We start from the raw sequence: 25,034 nt of genomic DNA, 5'->3' as shown, positions 1-25,034 counted from the left end.
TTCCCATCATCTTTGCTAGCTAGGGGTGATGAGAGATGTAGTCCAAGTTTGGTTGTAAAGAAGCTGAGGCCCTTCAAGCCACGCCCACTGAAGGTCTGTTCTAGGCAAGTTTCGGAAACCCTGATGGGGGGCGGAGGGACAGGCCGAGTATCTTGGGAACTGTAGTTTGTATACAATTCCCAGCACTCTTAACTACCTTTCCCAATATTCCTGGAATCCTTAATACAGCTTGTCTTCCTGGAGAGGGGGTGTGTGTGGCCACACTCTCAGGCAGAATTTTTTCCCGTGCTTCAGGACTCAAAGCTCGCGAAGAAGTAACCTTTTTTCAGCCTTTTCAAGAAATCCTAATAAAGGTATTGATCAGCTCACACAAGTGAAATTTGCGCGTGCACACACCAAGGCCAGTAGGCCTCCTTGCACTTTTTTTTTTTGCCTTCTGTCTACCCTCATTTAGGCGCAGAGCCAAATCTCTCGCTTGCAAAGTGCTGCTGCAACGTGCGACGCCCAGCACGAGCGCGCGCTTCTCAACGCCCGGCTGCATATCAATTCACCATAGTTGCTAGGTCAGCCGCTTGCGGTGTAACCTAAGCGGGCGAGGGAATTCTCCGAGGGGGCAATGATGAGAGGGCAAAGCGTGCAAGCTGCGAAGGAGAGCAGGCCTCGTGCTGCTGCTGCCTGGCCGCCTGGCTGGCTGGCAGACTGCCGCGGCTCTTACTCAGACGCCGGCTCGGGCGCGGTGCTGCTGCTACTGCTGCCGCCGCCTGCAGCCCTGCAGCCAGCTCTGCTCCAGCGGCTCCGCAAGGCGAGCCAATGATCGCTGTCGTGCCGACGCCGGGGAAGGCCTGGGAAGGAAGTGCTGCTGGGGAAGCGATGCGGCTTCGCTGGGTTTGGCAGGCATGAACCGCTTTGGGGATCTCACCATGTCCTTCAAGGTAAGCTTTTCCCCAGCCGCGCTGCTGTTTGGCTTCTTCATCACCTTCCAAGTTCTCCTGCGGCTGTGACCCGTTATCACTGCAGATGCCATGGCAGGCCTGGCTCAGCGGCTGCCTCTGGCTTTGCGGGGCAAGCTGGGCTCCTCTCTTTTCTCCTAAGCGCCAATGCAGCTGGCGGGAACCAGGTGGCTGGCTAAAGCAATGTTTGCTCTTTATTAAACGGCGATCGGGGTGGGGGAGTGTTGAAAGGTTAAGCATGTGGAGTGTGGGCGAGGCATTTATTTTCAGGCTCTGTTTGAGACTGAGTCTCTCTCTGTGTGTGTTTTAAACTGAGCGGTGCCGTCCACTTCAGGATGAAGCCTTTCACCCACTAATCCCAGATGTGCGAAGGCTGGCCATGTTGAGTGGTGAGGGGAAAGCTCTCTGTCCATGCACAAAAGCACTCCTCTTTTCTCCTGCTAACTATTGCACGTGCTGTGTGGCGGATGAGACCTAGCATCAGAAACATGCCCTGTGTGGAGCAGTGTTGGAGGAGGAGATGTTTTCTGCACAACGCAGACATAACATGTCCGAGGATGCTGTATAGAGAAAAGAGTTTGCGCTGAATTATTTGTGTATTTATTATTAATATTCCTGATACTTTTTACCTCAGAAGTAATTCAGGAAGTCTCAAGGCAGCTCACAGCAAAACCAACACAGACTGAAAAAATAATAGTTTTAACATAGCAATTAAAGTACAGTAATGAACTGTGGATTATAATAATTTCAGTTTGTGTGCAGCCAAGCACCTGCTGAAACAAGTTGGCTTCTGCCATTGGCCAGAATGCAAGGAACAAGGAGCCAAGCTAGCCTCCCTGCAAAGAGCATTGCATATTTTACATGCCACAACCAAAAAGGCCCTCTCTCTTGTATCTTTATGTCTGCCCACGCCCACTTTTGCTCACTACAGTGGTACCTTGGGTTAATTACTTAATTTGTTCCGGAGGTCTGTTCTTAACCTGAAACTGTCTTAACCTGAAGCACCACTTTAGCTAATGGGGCCTCCTGCTGCCACTGCGCCACCAGAGCATGATTTCTGTTCTCATCCTGGAGCAAAGTTCTTAGCCCGAGGTACTGTTTCTGGGTTAGCGGAGTCTGTAACCTGAAGCGTATGTAACCCGAGGTACCACTGTATTATATTGTATGAAATTTGAGGCTGTGCTACGCAAGAGGAGTGCTGTCAAACTTCCTGCCCCCATCACATATTGAAAAAACAAGTTGAAATTGTTGCACTGCATAGCCTTGCTCCATTCTGTAGACATGTGCACTGGCCATAGGATTCCCTATCTGAGTGAGATCCCTGGTACATTTCCATCAATAGTTTCTCCACTGGCTGGCAGTGGCTCTCCCGTGTCTCAGGCAGGGATCTGTCCCGTTCCTTGTTACTTGATCCTTTTAGCTGGAAATTCTGAGTAATAGTTCTGAAAAATGAAGGTGATGCTTGTCAGTTGTTCCTCCTTGGTTATGCTGTTTAGTCAGAGAGAGCATGTTATCGTACTAGGGTGGTAATAAATTAAGATAGGCCGGACTTCAAGGATTGCAGTAAGAAGCCTAAATCCACATAATTCACCCAAGTACATAAAAGAGAGGAGGATTATAACTCATCAGAAAACAGGTGACAATTGATAAACAGAAATGTTCACCTGAAAGTGTGCTCATTGGTCTCTATATTATGCAGTTCATGTACAGTGGTACCTCAGGTTACATACGCTTCAGGTTACATACACTTCAGGTTACAGACTCCACTAACCCAAAAATATTACCTCGGGTTAAGAACTTTGCTTCAGGATGAGAACAGAAATTGTGCTTCGGCAGTGGGAGGCTCCATTAGCTAAAGTTGTGCTTCAGGTTAAGAACAGTTTCAGGTTAAGAACGGACCTCCAGAACGAATTAAGTACTTAACCTGAGGTACCACTGTATTCTTGTTTCTTTAAACAGATACTTTCAAGTTTGATGCTGTTTGCAAATATTTAATATTTCTCTTCAACCTGCATCTTATTGCAGAACATTTTGTTCATTTGTATGATTGTGTTTTTTTATGAGCGCTTATTATTAGAGTGCTGGAAAGCTAAAGTGCACAAGCTTCCAAAGAAGAAGAAAAAACAAGCACAATGACAGAAAGATACGAAGCTTTTTGTAGGGAATGACATAGTAGTTTGAATTCAGAGAAAATAAGCTTTTCCAGAGACAGAGTTGTTGGATTTTCCTCAGGAAATGGGCAACATCTCAACATTCCCCTAAAAACAACAATTATGTCATCTGGAGAGGATCTATCTTTTCCTTATGCCCTTTGTTAAGCTTTTACCCAGATAATTTTATTATTTTTGGTTAGTTGGTTAATTAAAATTGACATAAATTTGTATAGGAGTAAAACAATAGAACCCACCAACCCCCGGTCTCTGTTTTTGGAAAAGATGCACATGTGTCACATCCAGCTCCATTTTAGAAGAAGCATTCCCTCCTGTGTAGAAGAGAGAGAGGGTTTCCCCTTCTAAGGTGACATCTGCCATGTATTGTAATTGGCCAATAAAGCGAGATGAGCGTCGCAACCCCAGAGTCATTTGCGACTGCACCTAACGGTCAAGGGTACCTTTACCTTTAGCTGCTGTATATTAAATATAGGGTTTTGCCCTAAAAGCTATTCTTGCCCTAAAAGCTATTCTTGTGTGCTTGTTTCGCAATGGTCTGATCCCTTTCTGTTCTGATGCATATCTTATCCACCCTTTTGTGACCAAGGGTGTTACAGGTGAGCCAGGTTGGTGTGCTATGTGTGGTCTTTCTAGAGCAGAGCTTTCCAAACTTTTCATGTTGGTGACACGCTTTTTAGACATGCATAATTTCGTGACACAGCAATTCAGTTTTGCATCATTTCGTGACAGTGATTCAGTTTTACTATCAAACTAGAGGTTATACTAACCCCTTTCTAGCCCCAGGAGGAGCCTGGGGAGCGTTCACGCGACACACCTACACACTGCAGCCGATACACTAACGTGTCATGACACACAGTTTGGAAAGCTATGTTCTAGAGCATAAAATAATAACTCTATGCTTGCATTAGTGTGTAGGCCCAATACCCACAGGGTAAGAAGGTGTTCTTCGAGAGTCAAATGGGTGGAGAGCAGCTTTCCTTTGCGGAACAGCTGTGTTTCTGTTAACCACTTAAGAAAACAAAGCAGAGAACATGCACTGTTAAACGCAAAGGGCCCATGCCAGGAGAGAAGAAAAAAGATCCCTACTAGCAAGACTTCACAGATATCCCCGCGTTTGTACAGAATAATCTGATTTTTGTTGCATTTTGGTTTTGTTAACAGAAGGAGACACCACTTGCAAATGCTGCGTTTTGGGCTGCGAGGAAAGGAAACTTGGCACTTCTTCAGCTGCTGTTGAACAGTGGGCGTGTGGATGTGGACTGCAAAGACAGTGTAAGGACTTTGTGCATGACAGGAACAGATGATTTGCATCTGTTTGCATAATCTGGTCTAGCGGGAGAGTGGGGAAACTTGACATGAATGCATTATTTTCTTCATATTGAGTGTGCTCAAAACAGGAGTCAAACAACACGTTACATAGCAGTTACATGACTGGGACTCCCCTTGTGCTTTTATTTTTCTTAAAAAGCAGTTTGCACACCTTCCAACAGTTTGCAAACCCTCCAACATATTGCAGCAGAAAATTGAGACTCACTGATCTGGAGTGCTGGGATTCATTTTGCACAGAAGCCCTAGCATCCTCTTGTGCTCAAAGTATGGGAACTTTCAATAGTTACTCAGCAGGGAGCACAAAGCATTTTGCGTGTGCCAAAAGGCCTTCCCTTCTCTATTGAGCAGGTGCAGAGAAATTATATACAGCCTTCAGGTTTGCATGGCTTTCTATCCTATTTTTAAGATAATGAGTTTGTATTTCTTTATGCCCAGCTTGGTTCAACAACGCTTATGGTAGCATCGTACTATGGTCACAAAGAATGCGTGCGAGAATTGGTGCTGCAAGGAGCTGATATCAACCTTCAGAGAGAGGTACAGTAGAATTCTTAATTTTAAAAGGGATTGCAAGAAAGACTGGGCCAAAATGCAAGATTCAAGACCTATTTTATTGTGAGAACTTGTGGCTGTCCGCAATGAGTGACATATATGCGGTCAGCAAGTTTGGGTCCTGGTTAGTAGATACAGCTAAGGGCCCCCAAAGATGAGCGGTAGGATGCCACAATGCCCTAGTTATTACGATTAGTTCCTGATGTAATAAGCCAGGATATGCATGAGCGTTGTGTACTTGTATACAGTCCCTATGCAAAAAAACAACAACACAAAACCCCCCACAAAAAACAAGCCAGGAAGCTCAAATTAACGATAGATTTCCATTTCATATAAGCCAGGAACAACATTGATGGCTTCTAAAGAAGAGGATTAGGAAGCCAACTTTCATTTAATTTAAAGTTGGCTTTTGAATCCTGGCTTGTTTAGAATCCACCTTAAGACCCCAGTTTGCACTTAACAGGAAACTCGGATTAATTGCAGCTTCCTGGTTTATTTCTTCGCTTGTGGGGAGCTAGCAAGAGCAGAAGGGGTAGCTGGAGGTGCATGAAGGTCATACATAACCTAGCCAATTAAGCCAGGATTAAATTGTGTAAACACGGCCAGTATCTTTGACTGATGACAGAACACAGAAATGAGTCAGAATAGTGGAGTTGATATTTTGAATTTCCTTGGTTACTTGCAACCAGGATATCAATCTCTTGCTGTAGGATTGTCAGCCTCTTATCTGGCTTCTGTACAAGCAGGAGACATCATTTGCCATTAAACAGCAAGCAGTGTAGTTCAACTCAGACTTGGCCTGACAATTGGAGGTTGCTATTCTCCCAGGATGGTGCTTCTAATCCCCCTCCATCATTATAGCATTTTAATCAACTTATTTCCTAACAGCCTTTTAAGTGCCTGTCTCAAAAGGACTACAGGATATAGTGACAACCACATCCTCATTTTAACATATCCTGTTTGTATGCACAGCTTTTAATTGCAGCTCTCACTGTTGCTTTTTAAACTCAGAGAGAAAGTTAATCACCAGTGAAAGTTGCCACCTTTTCCATGGTAGGGCTCCTCTGTTTTGCATATCTGTATGACAGGCAGAAATGCAACAGGTGGAGATTTCCTTATCAAGGCATCTCAGCACTGGGAAAGGCTTCACACATTAAGTTTTTATCTGTCATGCAGATATTAAATTCACAGATACCTTATGAGAAGAAGGAGTGGCAAGCTTGATTTGGTGATATCAGAATTCCCTCCAATAGCAAATAAGTGGTCTGTCTAGGCCTGCATTAGAAGTATTCAAAAACTTAGCATCTTGATAATGCACCAGGAGCCTGGAGTCATTTTTTCCTGATAACAGAAAACAGGTATATGTCTAAAGGATGACACAATTCTCATCTGTTTACAAAATATGTGTGTATACCTGTCTTGGTTACCTAAAATTAGGATAGTGGTCCCTTTGATGACATCTGCAAATTGCAACATTACCAGATCTACTGGTGGATAATAGGAGTTTTCCTAGATGAATTTAAAGATGGTTAGAATTGCTTTAGAAGTTGTTAGTCTGGTATGAGGCTTTCATCCAACAAAGCCCTTAATGTATGTGAGCAGCTCCATTATCTCAGTGTACTTAAGCATCTGATAAAGAGACCTAGGAGAATAAAGCTAGCATGTCCACTTGACCTAACTCTTGTTTGAAGTGTTCAACAAGGGGAAGGCATAGCAACAGATCTTGCTAAACTTATTTTAATGTATCCCGTTTGATGTACAGATGACCGGTTTGCCATATGGTTGCATGCATGCTTTTGTAGCTAACCACTTGGTAAATGGTTTAATGTATTTGTTCCTAGAGCCAGTGTGGTGTAGGGGTTATGAGCGGTGGACTCGTAATCTGGTGAACCAGGTTCGCTTCCCCGCTCCTCCACATGCAGCTGCTGGGTGACCTTGGGCTAGTCACACTCCTCTGAAGTCTCTCAGCCTCACTCACCTCACAGAGTGTTTGTTGTGGGGGAGGAAGGGAAAGGAGATTGTTAGCCGCTTTGAGACTCCTCAGGGTAGTGATAAAGCGGGATATCAAATCCAAACTCTTCTAGATAACTTGGGATTGTGGTTTAAAACAAATTCTAGAATGGTTATAATACAACATCAAATCATGGGTTATGAAACTGGCTTCAGAAGCTCTCCCCACTGAGATGCAGGAGGAGAAAAAGGGAGGGGGAAGTGTGCAACCCAAGTCATGTGCACATAGCACTAACTAAACCATGGTTTAACATTATGTGTATACTAGGCCGCTGCCTTCCTTTCCCCTCACAGCTGTGTTACAGAAATTTAACAAGTTGTTTTCTCAGTTGTTCTATCCCTAAGCTATGAAAAGTAGTAATTGAATTTTGGCTTTGTTACTCATTTTGAAAGTTTTTTTTTTTAAAGTGTTGGCTGGGAGTGATGGGAGTTGTAGTCCAATACAACTGGAGGGCACAACCATAGGCGCCGACTCCATGGGGCTTGAGGGGGCCCGAGCCCCCTCAAAAATTCGTTTGGGGGGGCTCAGCCCCCCCAATAATCTCGAGCGCCCCTCCAGCAGAGCGCCGCCGCCGCGCTGGCTCTGCCTGTCGACGCTTGGCGCGTCCGCGGCTTTTATAGGGCACCGGCGCGGCGGGGGGGGCCGGGGGAGGGGGGCGGCCGGCCTGTCTCCTTGGCAACCCCATTGAGCAGCGCCGGCTCCCCCGGGAGGGCCATCCCCCCGCGCCGCCGATCGCCAACACCGCCGACGCTGTGGCTGCCCGAGCCCGAGACAAAGCCAGAGCCAGAGCCAGAGCCCGCCAGTCAGTCAGGAAGGAAGGAGAAATGGGGAGGGAGACGAGGGAGGAAAATTGCGCGCAGGGTGAAGAAAGGAGAAGGGCGAACGAGACGAGCTTCCAACCCAAAAAAGGGCTGGAAGACTGGGAGGATGAAGGATCGGGAAAGAAAGCGACGCCTTCCCCGCCCGCGACGTCGCCCGCTTGTCATTGGCAGCGCAGCGGGCGCCCAGAGGGGCTGGGCACCGGCGCAGGGCCGCTCCGCAGCCGCGGAGGATAGCTGCGCGGCTAGCAAGGTGCGCCGCGTAGAGCACGGCCCTTGTGTGGCCCGGTGGCCAGGCAAGCTCGGGCGGGGACCCCCATGCGAATCTAAGACGGGAGAAGAGGGCAGAGCAAAGGGGGTCCCTTCCCCAACCTCCGGCTCTGAGACTTCCCTGCGCACCAGAAAAGCGAAAGGATTTTCTCTCTCTTTTTTTATATAAATATTTTATTAAGTTTTCAAATACGAAGTTAGAAACATACACTGAAGAAAAAAGTAAAAGAACAAGAAAAAGAAAAAAAGAAAAAGAAGAAAAGAAAACCAACCATTCAACACATTTTTTATATAACTAACTGGACTTCCTCGCATCTCCCTTACCCTGCATTCTTTATAATAAAGATATCAGCAAATTATTACCTTGTTTCGTACCTTATTTTGTACTTTTCAAATACTATACCTCTAAATTTAACATACTTTTCATCAGTTACTTATATCTTAAATTAAACATAGTATTACCTTAGATTTTGACCTTTTCTTACTTAACATATAATTTCCTGTTTCCCAAATCTAATTGCTGAAGCTATAGTTTCCGAATCGTGTAAATTTTTAACATTCATACAACTTATATTGTTTTTGCAAATAGTCCTTAAATTTTTTCCAGTCCTCTTCCGTTGTTTCTTCTCCCAAATCTCAGATTCTGCCAGTCATTTCAGCCAGTTCCATGTAGTCCATCATTTGCGTCTGCCACTCTTCCAGTGTGGGCAAATCTTGTGTCTTCCAATATTTTGCGATGAGAATTCTTGCTGCTGTAGTTGCATACATAAAGAAAGTTCTATCCTTCTTTAACACTTTCTGGCCAACAATGCCCAAGAGGAAGGCCTCTGGTTTCTTGGGAAAGGTATACTTAAATACCTTTTTTAACTCTTTATAGATCATTTCCCAGAAGGCCTTCACTTTTGGACAAGTCCACCAGAGGTGAAAGAATGTCCCTTCAGCCTCCTTACATTTCCAACATTTATTATCAGACAGGTGATATATTTTTGCAAGCTTGACTGGGGTCATGTACCACCTATAAATCATTTTCATAATATTTTCCTTCAAGGCATTACATGCCGTGAATTTCATTCCGGTGGTCCATAACCTTTCCCAGTCCTCAAACATGATGTTATACCCAATATCCTGAGCCCATTTTATCATGGCTGATTTGACTGTCTCATCTTGAGTGATTTTCTCTTCAACCTGCCCTCCATCCTCTTGCGGAAAACTCTTTGCCTGCCCTGCCCGTATCTCATTTTTGCTTTTTAATTCCACACACGCACCCTTCGGACTTTGTGGCAATCGGGCGCGCGGGTTCGTTTCCTAAGAGAGTGAGGACCCCCGCCTCCTCTCCACCTGCTCCCTCACCAGCCAGCCAGCCGCGCGCCCTAGCCGGAGAGCCCCGGCCGTCCCCGTCGCGCAATCGGCTGGATCTCCCTTCAGCAGGCCGTGCTCACAACTCGGCCCAGGGACCCCCAGCAGCGGATCTCCGGCCCAGCTGAAGAATCCGGCAACAAGCCCCCTCCTCCCCAATCGCTCCTCCGAAATACGCTCCAAAACCCCCCAGATAGGCCGCCGGCCGCCAAGTCTCGTGGCGCCCTGAGCGAGGGTCTCTCCCCAACACCGCCACCTCGAACTGCGTTCTCCCGGCTACCCGAGCGAACCAGCGGCAGGACCCCGGTATGGGCCCCCCCAATATTTTTTATAAGTCGGCGCCCCTGGGCACAACGGTTAGTGAAGGCTGTCCTGGAATCTTCCAGAATAGAACCATGTGGGAATGTTTTAACTGAAGAGCAGCAGCTGCTAGATATGAGAATTTGGATTTGCACATTTCAAGCATTACCAACTTTAAAATAAGGTTTTAAAAGACATTGTTATGTAGATTAAATGAAATGTACTTACATACCTAATCCATGGGCTTTATGTTTCTCTTTTTCAGTCTGGTGCCACTGCCCTGTTCTTTGCTGCACAACAAGGTCACAACGATATCGTGAAGTTTCTCTTTGAGTATGGAGCCTCCACAGAATTTAAAACCAAAGTAAGAGATTGTGCTTGGCTTTAACACGATGATGAATTTTGGCAGGCAGGGATTTGGCATGGAGAGCAAGCGAGAGGCCCATGATATAATTTTGCTTCTTGCCACACAGTTCTCTGGCAGGACATATGTTCGGCTCAGGCTTTTACTGCTCCATTTTCATTGTATAAGTGCTGCTCCATTTCCTAATAATTTTTACTCTTTCCGTTGCAAAAGGGCAGAACCAAAGCTGACCAGATTGGTTGTCTCTTTTATGCTACCCAGTGGTGTGAAGTCAAGAAGCAATATCTAAAATGGAAAAAAAGAAAGACAGAAAGAGGCCACTCTGCTTGGAAGTCAAGTTGTATGGAATTTACAGCTGCAGGCACTCAGGCAGCTGGATTTTCTTGAAAAGATGCTGTCATTTCATGTTTAACATGACAGGAGTAGCTACTGTATACCTGCCAAGATAAGACTAAATAACTCATGTGCTTTAGGCTGTCAGATGACCGTGGCCTGAATTGTGAAAGAACTGACTCCTTTCTGTAGTCAATGCCACCTGCACAACTGCTTTAGGCAAAATCTGTTTCTTTGTGCTAGCATGAAATCACCTATGGCTCATGCAAAATGCACTCGTCTCACCTTCACCTTTTCTACTCTTGCTCTATATTCTTCATATTAGGGAATAATTGAATGTAGGGCAATTTTCCCATCAACTCTTGCTGTTGGCCACCTGTTAAAACAATTTCTCACTGAATTTAACTGAACGGAAGCAAACAAAGCACGGAAGTGCACAGATTTGGAAGAGATCTTAGAGTGCTAAGGAAGGACAGATCCACAGAACTGAAGCACCAGTTCCTGTCCTTAGTTTTATGGGACTTAAGAGTCTGTGGCTGCGTTAGTCTCGGAAACAAGGGTGGTATCCAATTAAGTTTTACTTAGAGTAGACTCATTAAAATTAATGGACCTAACTTAGTCATGTCTGTCAATTTCAGTGGTTCTCCTTGGAGTAAAACGTAGCTGCATACTACTGAATGACAGTATTCCACCCTAGTGCACAAAACTGTGTTGAACTTGTTTTGTTGCATTTATTTACTTCTGGAGTTCTTTCCCTCACCCTCACCAAAACCTTGTTTTTTATTTATTTCATACATGTAGGGAACCAAAGCTGAGGCACTGGCCCAGCTTGAACATCTCACAATAATTTAGCATAATGAGAATGAGCCTAGCTAAGCCTTTGGCTCTGCTATGGTGCAAGGAGGAGTTTGGAAGCTTTTTCTTCACCCCCCCCCCTTATTAACCACAGCTTGTTGTGTCATCCAAACCTCTCAAATTGTGGATGATCATAATTATGAAGCTGGCTTGTTTCAGCAAACTAGTTAAGGTTATCCATGGTTTAGAGTCCAGATCTAATGTAAAAGCAGGAAACTTATCGAACTCTGCACAGAGGACATGCACAAGTTCCCCTTTGCAAACGTTTGCCCTGGAAGATCAAAAGCAAGAGAGATGAGAATTGTGCGTATTTCTTTTCAGAACTTAATGTAATATGAAAATCTATAATAAGTCAGCCAGTGCCAGTGAGAGAGAGGGAGAGAGTGAAAGGGAGCACTCTCTCACATTAAGGCATGCACGGTATTTTTGCTATTTATATACCGCTTAATTATCCAAGGTCTTAAGTGGTGTACATAAGGATGTAGCCTTATGCATTCATGTGGCTGGGTAGGTAGTCAGGAGAGATTGGCTTTTGCTTTCCTTCCAGATTGCACAGTAACACGGCAGTGGCAATATTCCGAAGTAGTGTTATTGGGATGTGCATGTGGGGGCAGGGGAGGGGAGAACTGCAGCAGGGAACCAGAAAAATTAGAGAGCATGCACAGCTCTTTGTAGCACATTGCACTGCATGTTGGTTTGTTTAAAAAAGAAAGCATTTTGCAATAGCTGAAACCCATTGTCATTATTGTCGTGAAATGCACAGCATCAGCAATATGATTTCTGCCTTGGCTTTTCTGGTTTGAAAAGACCTCGCATGTGTAACGCCAGCATTATGCAAAAGTCTCTGCTTTGATTTGCTGATGTGCAGTTGTGCCAGGATGGTTTTCATTTCTCGGAATTTCCAGCATATTTGCCAGAGACAGTGGTGCAGCCTCAGCTTCTAATTCCCTACAGATGTAGCCAAAATTGTTCCAGAGTTAACATAAACAACTGCATCCAGTACAAAAAAATGATGAGGAGTGTGAAACACCTTCCCTAGGAAGCAGTGCTTGTTGTTACTTTTTAGATGAGGAGGAATAGAGAAATGTCTTAAGTGTAGGAATGAGCATTCATCCTGATTTGCCTGCAGGGTGTTTTATACGTTTTCCAGTTAATCGTTTGTTCATTTCACACTTTTCAGTGCTTGTCTCTACCACCTTCCTGTCCAGAAAATGGTCTGTTTCTTTTTTAAAGTGGATTTGTTACAGACCTCAGAACCTCTGTGGGAGCAAGTTGCTCACTGGCAGCTCTCCATGGTGCTACAACTACCAGCCTTCACCTGTGGGAACTTGGTAGAATTGGGTCAAAACAGCTCTTTCCATTGCTGACAGACCAGCTGAACCATTTCCATCTCAGTCAACTTTAAGAATGTTTTTACCTCCCCCCATGCTTTTTTCCTTTTGTGTCATGTTTGCATGGAATATCCTCTTTGTAAAATTCATCTGCAAACCATGCTTTGAGGCTTTGCAGCAGGAGAGCTGGATAGAAATGTGTTAAATAAATAACACCCGCCCCCCACTGCTTACCTCTTTTACGTCTGCCCCCGCCAGTAATGTCACTTTTCCCTCAGCCAGGCTTCAAAAGCCCTGCTAAGAGAAAAAGTAAAAAAGGAAGGAGACTTCCTGGAAATACACAACCAGGGGGCAGGATGCCTCACTTCATCTGACCTGCTTTCTCTTTTAATTGTGCCTCTCAGTTCCCAACTGCATGATGTGTGAAAGGGCACGCCTTACTTCAAGAAACTGACACAGTTTTGTTTTACATGACACCCCATAGAATTGTAGAGTTGGAAGGGACCCTGAGGATCATCTAGTCTAACTGACTGCAATGCAGGAATAGACCAGTACAGGGATCAAATCTGTGATCTTGGCGTTATCAGCACCACACTTTAACCAATTGAGCTAACATGTTGGCAGGGGTGGGGGCTGACTTTTGGAACAAAAAAAATGTTGGGATCCAGTGCTAGTGATTTTAAGGAAGTCTGTTGTAATCAGTCCTTTTTTTCTAAAAAAAATGTTTATGGGTACTCTCATTTTACTACTCATACATTGAAATACTGTCCCTCAATGAGGCCGAATTTAGATTCACAAAATGTTTAGGGGTATGTTTGTTATTTATACCCTGCCCTTCTGGCTGGGTTTCCTCAGCAACTCTGGGTGGCTTACAACATAACTAAAACCATAATAAAAACATCAGTCCTTAAAAACTTCTCTAAATAGGGCTGCCTTCAGATGTCTTCTAAAAGTCTGATAGTTGTTTATTTCTTTGACATCTGAAGGGAGGGTGTAGATACTAAACTTCAAGAATGACTGTAATTGAGAAGTCATAATGTCATAGCCAGTATATTAGGGCCTGTGGCTTTGCAGCAAGACCATTAAAGTCCAAGAAGAAGAAAGCCAAGTTCATGCTGGAAGAAAGAAGAAAAGTGCTTTCCTGTTTTAAGAGACCCTGGTTATCAAATCCTTGGATGGGGAATGTTGCTGGAAACTATAAGTGACAGCTGTTTTAAGTAATATAGTGTGGACAAGTTATCAGAAAAAGCCATGTTCAGAATTTCACGTTTTAGGTATATGGGAATTATGTGTTGTTCAGTGGTGGGGTTGATAGCCACATATAGGGACAGTTTACATTCACTGTGAACTAAACAGGGTCACTTCCAACTCTACAGTTCTATGATTCTTTGAATATTTACTTAAGCCTTCAACAGGATACACTTATTCCTCCCAAAGTTCTTGTTCCAAGGCCAGGGCTTAAATGTCGTGACACGTTAGTGTGTCGGCTGCAGTATGTAGGTGTGTCATGAGAACGCTCCCCACGCTCCTGCAGAGGATGGAAAGGGGTTAGTTTAACCTCTGGCTTGATAGTAAAACTGAATTACTGTGTCGCGAAATGATGCGAAAATGAATTACAGTGTTGTGAAATTACGCATGTCTAAAAAGTGTGTCACCAACATGAAAAGTTTGGAAAGCTCTGGCTTAAATTCTGCCACTGCCAGCAGCTTCCCCTGGCATTATCTGCAGAACTTCTATTTGATTTCTTCATTGCTATTATTGTATCGTATTGAAATGCAAGACGTAGGTGGTATTCTACAGCCTTTGTCTTTTCCCCTTCACTTGTGCCTATTCTGTGCTTTCTTTTTACTCCCCCACCCCTTTGCAGGATGGAGGCACTGCTCTGTTGGCTGCGTGTCAGTACGGGCACATGAGAGTGGTGGAAACATTGCTGAAACACGGTGCCAATGTTCACGATCAGCTTTATGTGAGTTTACTTGGAGTTGGCCTTCAGCCATTCTGACCCTCCCTTTCCCCTGGAATGTTCAAGGTTTAAGGAAACCTTTCCGGGATTCATTTTTTCTGTTAATGAGAAAGCAGAGTGCTCTGGAACTGGTGTTTCTGTGCTACTTTACGTGCTGGAAAGGAGTTGGTGGAAAATTCAAAGCTTGCCCAGTATGCCAGCTCCTCCTTACACTTTGAGCCATTCTACACATTACACAGAATGAGAAGGCAAAATTATAAGCTGTACATGTTTAATATTGCACATGGAGATTGGGAATAATGGAAGCTGCCTTTTATGAAGTTTCCCTGCAGAGAGTTCTCTTGTGCACCCAAGCCCAGGAGAGGGGCAGCTACTTCAAACAGCTCTTTTGAGAAGCACTTAAAGGCAGCCCTCCATGCTGGAACTGGAATGTGGGGACTGCCTTTAAGCACTGTTTGAAGCATCTAACGTACTCCTCCCTCGAGTCGGTGGGTGGCAGCAGGGGAGAGGGTGGTAGAGATTCTCCTTTCTCACCTGCTGTTGCTGCTGCCCACCTGGTCATAGGAGAAGCATGTGTGCTGCTTCAAATAGCACTTTTGGATAGGATATGAAATATGTAATGCACTTTAAAGCAATGATTGAAAGGAAGTTGTTCTTAAAACCAAAAATCTGATCAGCTTCTGTTGCTCAGCAGCACTCGCAAAGGACTTCCACAAGAGGCAGACTTCAAATGCACATTTGCTGGAACCATTACTCAGAAAGCACCAGGGTTTATTGTTTAATCTTTAAATTGATTACATGAAAGACTAGAAGCAGACTAATTAAAGAGCAAGCTTGCTTTCTGCATACATCAATGCTGCAGAAATGTATCGGTAGTTATGAAAAAGATAATTCAGTATATAAGCAGTCTTGCTATGCTTGTGGGCTAATGGAGGAAAGGAAGAGTTCAATGGTTCTGTTAAGAAATCTTTTTTTGCCAGCTTAAAAGCTAATTAAATATTTTATTTAAAAAATTAAGGACGGAGCTACTTCCCTTTTCCTGGCTGCCCAAGGTGGTTACCTGGATTTAATTCGGCTATTGCTGTCTTCTGGAGCAAAGGTCAACCAGCCAAGGCAGGTAATGTTCAGCATTGTTAAGACACAGACAATGTTTGTTACCCTCCCTTATTTATTTTTAAGATTGATATTGCCTAGATTTTCCCCTTCATCTGTTCATGTGCTAAGACTAACCAGCTGTGCCTTGGTGCTGACTACATTCCAGTTATTGGTGTGCCTTTGATATGGAAGTTAATATTTGATCAAATTTGGATACATGTGCTGCTGTTGGGTTTTCTATACAGACTGCCGAGGTTGTAGTTTAACTTCCTCTAATACTTGGCATTTCTGGTTATGCATTCTTACTTAGATTATAGGTATTTCCTAGAATCTGTCCCATGGAACAGTTGAAGGAGGTATGTGTGCCATGGAATCCTTAGAGGACACAAAAGTCAGAAAGTTAGGCAAGAAATTTGTTCTCTCTCCCCAACAAGACCAGAACAGCTACAAGGGGTGGAAAACCTCAGGCATGTGGACCATATGTGGCTCTCCTGGGCTTTGTCTGGCCCTAAGCCATGTTCCCTGCTCAGGCTGCACCTTTTCACTGACCCTTTTCTGTGTCCATCATAGTGCCTTTGCCCGGCTGGAAGGTGTCTGTCAACTGTGGATAATATGCCTGTTTCTTGAGCATGGAAGCCTCTGGGTGTGTACATGTGAAAAAGCCTCTTCACTTTCAGGGCTCTGGGATGTAACATTTCCCCACCCATTTTTGGCTTTGGCCCTGCCCACTGCTGGCATGGGGACCAAGGAACGTTCCACATGAGGGACTGTAAGCCCTTGGGCTCAAAGAGGCTCCCTACTAACAGGAAATGCCCAGTGCCACAGAAATCCGGCTTAAGTCCAGAGCCACCACCTGACTGAACTATATTGCACCAGAGGTTATTTTCTTTTTTTTGCAAGTAAATTTTTATTCAGAATTTGTAAAAGAAAAAAGGACAAACAAATACAAAAATAAACATTTTAACATAAATTATTCATCCTATTTTCATGCTATACAAAAAGTAAGTGTACAATCATACAAAAAAATAATATAAACATTAGGCTCTACTTAGCCTTTGACTTCCCTTCACCCTTTTGGTAAGTATCAAATAAATCCCGGGTTGCGTAATTAGTTTATTAAAGTTTATAATTATTAGCTGATAAAGTTTTTCTAATACCGCCATTTCCTCCTATAAATCCGTTCCAATATATTTCCAAAATTTACTCCAATTTTTTTGAAATTTCTGGTCGTCTTGGTCTCGTATTCTGCCTGTTAATCTATCTAGCTCAGCATAGTTAATCATTTTGACCTGCCAGTCACTTACGTTAGGTATAGTTTCTGTTTTCCAGTTTTGTGCCAGCATAATTCTTGCGGCTGTGGTGGCATAGAGAAATATTTTTTTATCTTCATTTTTTATTTCCTTACCCATAATTCCCAGCAAAAAGGCCTCAGGTCTTTTGGGGAAAGTATATTTAAAAACTTTTTTAAGTTCATTATAAATTGCTTCCCAAAAAACCTTCACCTTGTTGCATTGCCACCACATATGGTAGAGGTCTCCCTCCACTTCACCACATTTCCAGCATGTCTTATTTTCTGATCTATAGATTTTAGCCAATTTTGCCGGCGTAAGATACCATCTATAGAGCATTTTCCAAACATTTTCTCTCAAACTCGTACAGGCCGTAAATTTAATATCTCTATTCCACAATTTCAACCACTTTTCAAACTCGATGTTATAGCCGAAGTCAATTGCCCGTTTAATAATTGCCTCTTTGACTTCCTACCAGAGGTTATTTTCTACCAAGAGTAGATGAAGGTGTAAATGCGGGAAATTGCAGGTTCTGGGTAAGTAGGTTCCTTAAGCATTTACATTCACAGGTTGCTGATAACAAGCATGAATACAAGTGATGTAGCTTCTCATTTGGTATTTCCAGGCACACAAAGCCACGATTAACTATAGGATGTGTAAAAATCATGTTAGCATTCTGTGTTTCCTTATTCCTATAACATAAGAAGAACCCTCCTGGATCAGGCCAAAGGCCTATCTCATCCAGCATCCTGTTCTCACAGGCCAACCAATTCCCCATGGGAAATTCACAAGGTGGACCTAAGCGCAACAGCACTCTATTCTCCTGCAGGTTCCAACCACTGAACCATATGGCCTCTGCAGGTGGTGTTAGAACGTAACCCTTGTGGCTGGTAACCACCGATAGCCTTGTTCTCTATTCATTTGTCTACGCTTCTTGAAAGCCCTCTTGTGGGAATGAATTCTTGTGGGAATGAATTCCATAGTTTAAATTTGCACTGTGTGAAGAAATTTCTTTCTTTTGTCATTATTGAATCTCTTTAACATTCAGCCTCATTTTGATTGACTGTATCTGAACTTTTTTCCAGTTCCACAGTATCCTTTTTGAGGCAAGGGAACCAAAATTGTATGCACTATTTATTGCCTTGTTCCTCATGTGTTTTTGGAATTTCTGCCGCTATCATTATGCTCTTTTCATTTTGCACCAGCCTGTCCACAGGGTTTCAGTTGCTACCTTGATAAACAGGGCCCAAAGCAATCTAGTCCACAAGTAACCCTGTCACCTCCTCAGTTGGCAGATCTACTGTTGACTCAGAAGGTTATGGCCTGAACTAACAGGTTTACTGCAGTTGAGTCTTCTAAGATTACTAGTTCTAGGAAACACTGACACCTTGTGACACTGAACTTAATTACCTGCCTCAATTTTGCTAGCTGTTAACTTCCAGACTGAGTGTTTACAGGAAATGAGATAAGATAATAAATGTTGCAGTCCGATATATATCTATTCAGTGGTACTTAGTCCTGGATAATTGTGCACAGGATTGCATCCTAAGTGCCTTGTCTGGTTCCCACTAAGGTCCATGAAAGCCTTTGCATTTTTTCTTTGTATTAATATTTGCCGGCATCACTCTGTCTCAGAAAACAGTGGAAGAGTGTGCCTTTGTGGGTAAAGTCAAACCGCTGGAGAGTTACAGTGCCTGCTGTGGCTGCAGAGACATGTTTTATTGCAGGTGGGGCAGATGGTGTTTGCTTTTGCTGCTATAGGTTCACCATGGCATTTCTTCTCTCTGCACTCCTCATCACTGAACATACCAAGAAATAAGCATTTCAAATCTTCCCCAATTCTACTATTTGATACCATCCACAAACCAACATATGAAAACATACGCAAGCTAACCACAAAATTTAACTGCTGCACAGCATGGTCACTAGTAGAAAACAAAGAGCAATTTCCTTTCTGAAATACAGTGGTACCTCGGGTGACATACGCTTCTGGTTACATACGCTTCAGGTTACAGGCTCCGCTAACCCAGAAACAGTACCTTGGGTTAAGAACTTTGCTTCAGGATGAGAACAGAAATCGCGCGGTAGCGGCGCGGCAGCAGCAGGAGGCCCCATTAGCTAAAGTGGTGCTTCAGGTTAAGAACAGTTTCAGGTTAAGAACGGACCTCCGGAACGAATTAAGTACTTAACCTGAGGTACCACTGTACAGAGTTTTAAATTTGCATCCTGTATAAGCTACAAAGAAGCTCATTTCTTATCTCAGCAGAATTATATATTCTATGGTTGGGAAACTGTTTGGGTTTTTAAAAAAAGAAGAAGATGCAAGGCTTTTGTAAACTGAATTGGGCACAGGAAGTAAAACTCAAGAAGCTCCTCTCCCTCAGCCTTGCTTTTCCACTTCAGCACTGTTTAAACTGTTTATTTTTGTTTAAAAAGAGTCCTTCAAAAGAATACAGAACTACACTTCATGACCTGATAACAAACAAAATAGACTCTTGTCTGCGTTAAGCTTTATAAGGAACCAGTACTTCCTGCTTCTTAAACTTTGGTATAGCATCTGATATTAATTAAGGCGTTTAAAACAGAGAAAATACTGTTTGTTATACAGAGTACTGTTTTCATCTTAATAAGTTATTGAACATTTTATTTGCACTGTTCAAACTTTTATTCAGCCACAAGGACATGCTGAAATATATAGATTCTGTTTGCCTGTTTGCATTCCCTGAACGCTGAGCTGAACACGATGTCCCTTCTCCAGGGGAAAACGGGTTTTCATCAAGGATTCAAGTTCATTTTGTCCTTGAGTTCCAGCCAGAATCTTGTGGTGAGCTGCCAGAGCTGTTCAGCGTGCTGCCTGTATCAAACTGATGGGTCCTGTTTTGCATGTTATTTCGTCTTCTTCTTAAAGGATGGGACAGCTCCATTGTGGATAGCCTCTCAGATGGGTCACAGTGAGGTAGTGCGAGTGATGCTGCTCCGAGGAGCAGAACGAGATGCTACAAGGAGTGTGAGTAGCTGCCTTTTGTTTTGGGGGCTTTATATTAGAAGAAAAGGAGTCAACAGTGCTCTGTGATATGGTGGACAGGGGTTGGGAGCCTGTATGTTGTTGGAGTCCACCTCCCATTTGCTTCAACCAGCATGGCCAGTCATCAGAAACTATGGGAGCTGGTGTTTAGCAACCTATGGAGGGCTGCATGTTCCCCACCCATATTCTAGAACATCTCATTGGTGTGCTGTGGCAGTCAACACTGCAGAATAGGTTGGCTAGCATCCCTCTCAATTATCTCTCATTGCAAGGGGCATCTTACAACAGAAGGAACAGCTTCTTCTGTTTCCAAGTTGGAGATGTTTTACAAAACCAGAACACAGAAACATACTTAAGAAAAAAGCCAATCCCTTTCCTCTTGGTAATAAAAGTGTAAATTAAACAGTTAACTCTCTCTCTGAGTGGTCCCTGTCACTGTCTGCCATGTTACTGAGAAAAATTTGGTAGGCGACAAATTTCAGTAGCGACAAAGATGTAGTGCTCAGATCCACTTGGTTATTTCCTATTTCTCAATAGATTACACAGCATGGCCTTGGCATTGAAGGCAAGTTTGAGGGCTGACGCATTTTGGAGGCTCAGTTTAAGATCAAGGATAATCTGTATCTAAAGAACCTCTTATCAAATGTTGCATGCCCAGTAGAGTTCTTTTTCTTGAGCACTAGCCTTCTGTGGTAACTGATGGATTTCATAAGGGTCTGCTGTTCAAAATAAAGTAAAGCCCACTGGACATACAGTTCACTCAAATGAGTAGAATATAATAGATTAGGATTATTCTTGTTTAGTAAACCACCAACTCTTCGCCATTATTATTACTTTTATTATGCACCAGCAGGTCCCGGGTGGATTACAATTTTAGAATTAAAAACAGTTAAAACAAATGACAATCACAGGAAAAGGGTGGGAAATGACTTCCTAGTTTATGTATCTGTGTGATGTGTACATTTGTGAATTTCACATTTTTAGGTATGTCCTTAAAACCACTTAGTTGTACATCTATAAATGCAATGTGCGTGCCGTTCCTTTGGTCACAGCAGCCATTGTGGTGGGGGGAGAGCTGCAGACTGCCCTCCTGGCACCAGCATTGATACAGTTTACCTGTACAGGGTAAAGCAGCAATGGCAAAATTGAGGCTGTGTAGATGCACCAGGGGAAACACCATATTCGCCCCAGACTCAACGCTGCCTTGTAACAATGCTGGTGTCAACAGGGTGGCTGCCCAATAGCAGGCAGAGCTGGTGCTATAAAAAGAAGGAAGGGGTAGTAGCAATTCTCCCTTTCTCCTCTTCAACCTTGTTTTGTTGTTGTCGTTTAGTCGTGTCCGACTCTTCGTGACCCCATGGACCAGAGCACGCCAGGCATTCCTGTCTTCCACTGCCTCCCACAGTTTGGTCAGACTCATGTTTGTCGCTTCGAGAAGAGTTTGTAGCTTCGAGAAGAGTTTGTAGCTTCAAGAAGAGTTTGTAGCTCTTCAACCTTACTTAATATTTATTTTGCTGCTGCTTAAGCAGTGGCAAGGCCCTCCACCTCCCTGCTCCAAGGTCCTACCTAGAGTGAAGCATTCTGGGCATGCTGGATGCGAGACTGCTCATGGCACTGCTATGGTTTGCTGCTGCTGAAGCCCTATTTAGAGGGAAATTGTACAGTAATTTTAAACCTTTTCCTAACAATTTTAGGTAGTAAATTGCAGCAGGAGCACAGGGAGTCTCGGCCATCGCTCCTAGAATGCTTTACTCCAAGGAATGCTTTGCCCCTGAACCTTTATTGAGAGAGGCAGGGAGCAAGGAGGGAGAGGGCTGCTGATGGCAGCAAGCATGTCATGCTATACCAGGGAAGGCAAGCCCAAGTTAACCAGCCTTACCACCTGAGCCAATTGCTTCAGTTTACTGAATAGCAATGCTAGCTCAGTTCAATAGGACCTACGGTATTCCTAGATTAAGTGACTATAGGATCACAGTCTTAGGAATGTTTCAATGACAATGTTTTTAAACATCGAAGTCTGCAAAGCTAGGGTATGGATGTCATAAAAGCACTGCTGCTACATGCAGTAAGAGCTTCATGTACAGTAAGGACACTCAAAGCCTGCTTATGGGAGAAATAACATGCTCTAAATGGGTTATAATGAATGGGAGGACCCTTCCCTTATGAATTCTATACAAGAACAAGTCTAAAACAGGACAAATGGTCATCTTCAATTCATGTTTCTTCTCTCTCCTCCTTTCTGTTGTAGGATGGCACAACTGCTTTACTTAAAGCTGCGAACAAAGGATATAGTGATGTTATAGAGGAATTGCTTAAATTCTCTCCTACACTTGGTTTATTGAAGGCAAGTACTGAGAAAATATTTGGGATGCTCAGAACCATAGTTCTCTTGGATGCTGTGGGAGCTCTAATTTCAGTGCGACTCTCACAGAAGATTGCTCAGTTTGACTCAAAATCCTAAGTTATTTCAAATATTTTTCTAATATAGAGATGTTAATATAAATCAGAACAGGGTCCTGGGTCTTTTCCCTATTACGTATGCAGGCTTCCTCAAACTCGGCCCTCAAGATGTTTTGAGACTACAATTCCCATCATCCCTGACCACTGGTCCTGCTAGCTAGGGATCATGGGAGTTGTAGGCCAAAAAATATATGGAGGGCTGAGTTTGAGGAAGCCTGACATATGCCATGTCTCAAACTCAGGTGGGTTAAAGTCTTCTTATGCCCACCCATCTGTTGGAAATGGTTGGAAAAGGCTGCATCACTGTTAAGAGACCTGAGATTTAAAAGTTACATATTATTATTATTATTATTATTGTTGTTGTTGTTGTTGTTGTTGTTGTTGTTGTTGTTGTTGTTAGCAACATCATCTGCATATAGATATATTTTGTGTTTTTGTATATACTAGAATGGAACATCAGCTCTCCATGCAGCTGTTCTTGGGGGCAGCGCTAAAGCAGTAGCACTACTCATAGAAGCGGGAGCAGATCCGCTCCTTAGGAACAAGGTAATGTACTTTTGTTTTAAGATTGTCAGACCTTTGAAACTCTTAGGAAAGTCTCCGTCTTTGAATGAATCTCTTCATAGAAATTCTTAGTAATTTTAGCCTGAAGTTTTACATTAGGAACAAAAACAGAGAATAAATTCTCCATGTGGTGTATTTCCATTAGAGGGCAGCACAACTCTTGGGAAAAATTGTTTGTGTCAACCACTTTCATCCCACAAGGTATTTCTGTTACCTGTTGCAGCAAAATCATCCAAGTTTCAACTGGCACCTTTAAAGACTAACAAATCTCTTTGGGCATAAGGTTTTCTGGACATTTCTGTCATTACAGAATTGCACCACCGCCTCTTTTAAACTTACTGGAGCCTCCACAGTATACTAGAATACAAATCTGTGTAGACCAATATAGTATTTTTCCTCCTCAAGGGAGGCCCAAAGTCAATTCATTACAGATCTAGTTTAAATGCTACTGAAGCCTGAATGTAAATTTGAGTGTCAGCTGATCCTGCTCTCATGAGTGCCAAATCATGATTTTATTGGAAAGAAATCTATGTTTAATAGTCATTCATCCCTGCAGTATAGAGCAAGGATGGGGAACATGTGGTCTTCCAGATGTTGCTGAACACCAGCTCTGACCATTGCTCAAGCTGGCTGGGATTGATGGCATTGGAATCCAACAAGGTGTGGATGGCCAGAGGTTCACCATATCGTAGAACCTTTTTGACTCGTTTTCTTTCAACTTAAAAGCCAGAAAACAAAAGGCAATAACTTGCACTCCTTGCAGTGTCTTGATGTGCTCCTTGAAGCAGAATCACTGCCCTGCAGCAGCCCAGAGAAGTCACTAGAATATGATGGGATAGCTTGCGGAAGACCCCTTTGGATCTCCCCTGGGGATGGGAAGGGCAGAGTCCTTCAAATGGCATTGGCCCTAGCCTCAGCCACCATGGTCAGTGGTCAGGGATGTAGTCGAGCAACAACCAGAGGACCATGTTAGCCACCCTAATCTAAGTAATTCCTCACAAGCCAACTTTGAATTATAGTCCCTGTTAAACAAGCCTGCTGAAAGGCTCAGTAATACAGCATTGGTATATTTTCTGATGAGAAGTACATGAGTCGACAGTTGAATGTAGCTCAGTGCAGAATGTTGAATGCCGATGCTCCTTTGGGTGATGTTCCTTGAAGTTTGCTGCATGAGAACCAGATGGTGAAAGTCCTTTCTCTGGTTTCCAACCAACTTGTGTCTTGTTTCCAGAAAAATGAATTGCCTTCAGATCTAACGAAAAACGAGCGCATCCTACGGCTTCTGCAGACCAGAGAAAAGCACCGAAAGAGCTAATACAGCTTTGCGTCTCAAGAGAGAGCCAATGAGCCCTGCCCACATTCGCCCTCAAGCAAAGCTAGTTATCCTGCAGAACTGGAAATGTTTTGCTGAGACTCAAGCAACATGCCCTGACTCTTCCACTGTGAACAAGGTCAGGGTTCTCCATGGAGTGGCACTGCTAAGGTCCTAACACCACTGCACTCACCAGATTTTTGTCTCTGGCTTCAGATGCAGGGAAGACTGGGTCGCTAAGTGGCTTTCCTGAATAAAGTCTTTTTCTGCTCCAGAGAAATATTCCTTTGCTGTAGCATTATCTGTTCCTTGAAGTAAACCTCCTGTTTCTTATCAAAAGTTGCACAGGTCTTTTTAGTTGTGCTCTGGCAAGTCCAGTTTGGTCTGAGCCCTTCTCAGGGTCTGCAGATGGCACAGACGGGGGCACCAGCAGTTTGCTTTCTCATAGTGCTTCAAGCCTCCTTTTACAGCCCATTGGTGTCATGGTACCAATTAGGCCATTTGCTCACTGGTGTCATAAAGGTTTCTGATAAAAATGTGGGATGTTCAGTTACTTGCAGCAGCACTCCCCTGCTAAGGCATACATCACATGTTAGATTGTAGTTGTCACAGTGCAGGCGGGCAGGGTTTTCGGGTGGGGGTGCTTGTGGGGGGGGTAAGGAAGATGTTGGCAGGGAGGGAGCAAAGCC

General features: G+C 43.6%; 1 protein-coding gene across 2 annotated transcripts; it reads left to right on the top strand.

The window, feature by feature from the left end:
* The first annotated feature begins 587 nt into the window (after nucleotides 1-587).
* ANKRD29 (ankyrin repeat domain 29) lies at nucleotides 588-24,625 on the top strand. Of its 2 annotated transcripts, none has more exons than XM_081205500.1 (10): nucleotides 588-932; nucleotides 4,283-4,393; nucleotides 4,886-4,984; nucleotides 10,020-10,118; nucleotides 14,505-14,603; nucleotides 15,619-15,717; nucleotides 19,743-19,991; nucleotides 22,258-22,353; nucleotides 22,917-23,015; nucleotides 24,265-24,625. In XM_081205500.1, exons 1-10 carry the CDS (start codon nucleotides 897-899, stop codon nucleotides 24,346-24,348), a joined length of 1,071 nt encoding a protein of 356 aa, XP_081061626.1. In that variant the 5' UTR covers nucleotides 588-896; the 3' UTR covers nucleotides 24,349-24,625. The 2 variants fall into 2 exon arrangements, with proteins under 2 accessions (XP_081061626.1, XP_081061627.1); XM_081205501.1 differs by having other exon boundaries at nucleotides 594-932; nucleotides 19,893-19,991.
* Nucleotides 24,626-25,034: the final 409 nt, after the last annotated feature.

The sequence above is a fragment of the Podarcis bocagei genome (genome assembly GCF_964188305.1).
Source record: "Podarcis bocagei genome assembly, chromosome: 8".
NCBI lineage: Eukaryota > Metazoa > Chordata > Lepidosauria > Squamata > Lacertidae > Podarcis > Podarcis bocagei.
The sequence above is the reverse complement of the archived record's forward strand: the minus strand, read 5'-3'. Positions and strand labels throughout refer to the sequence as shown.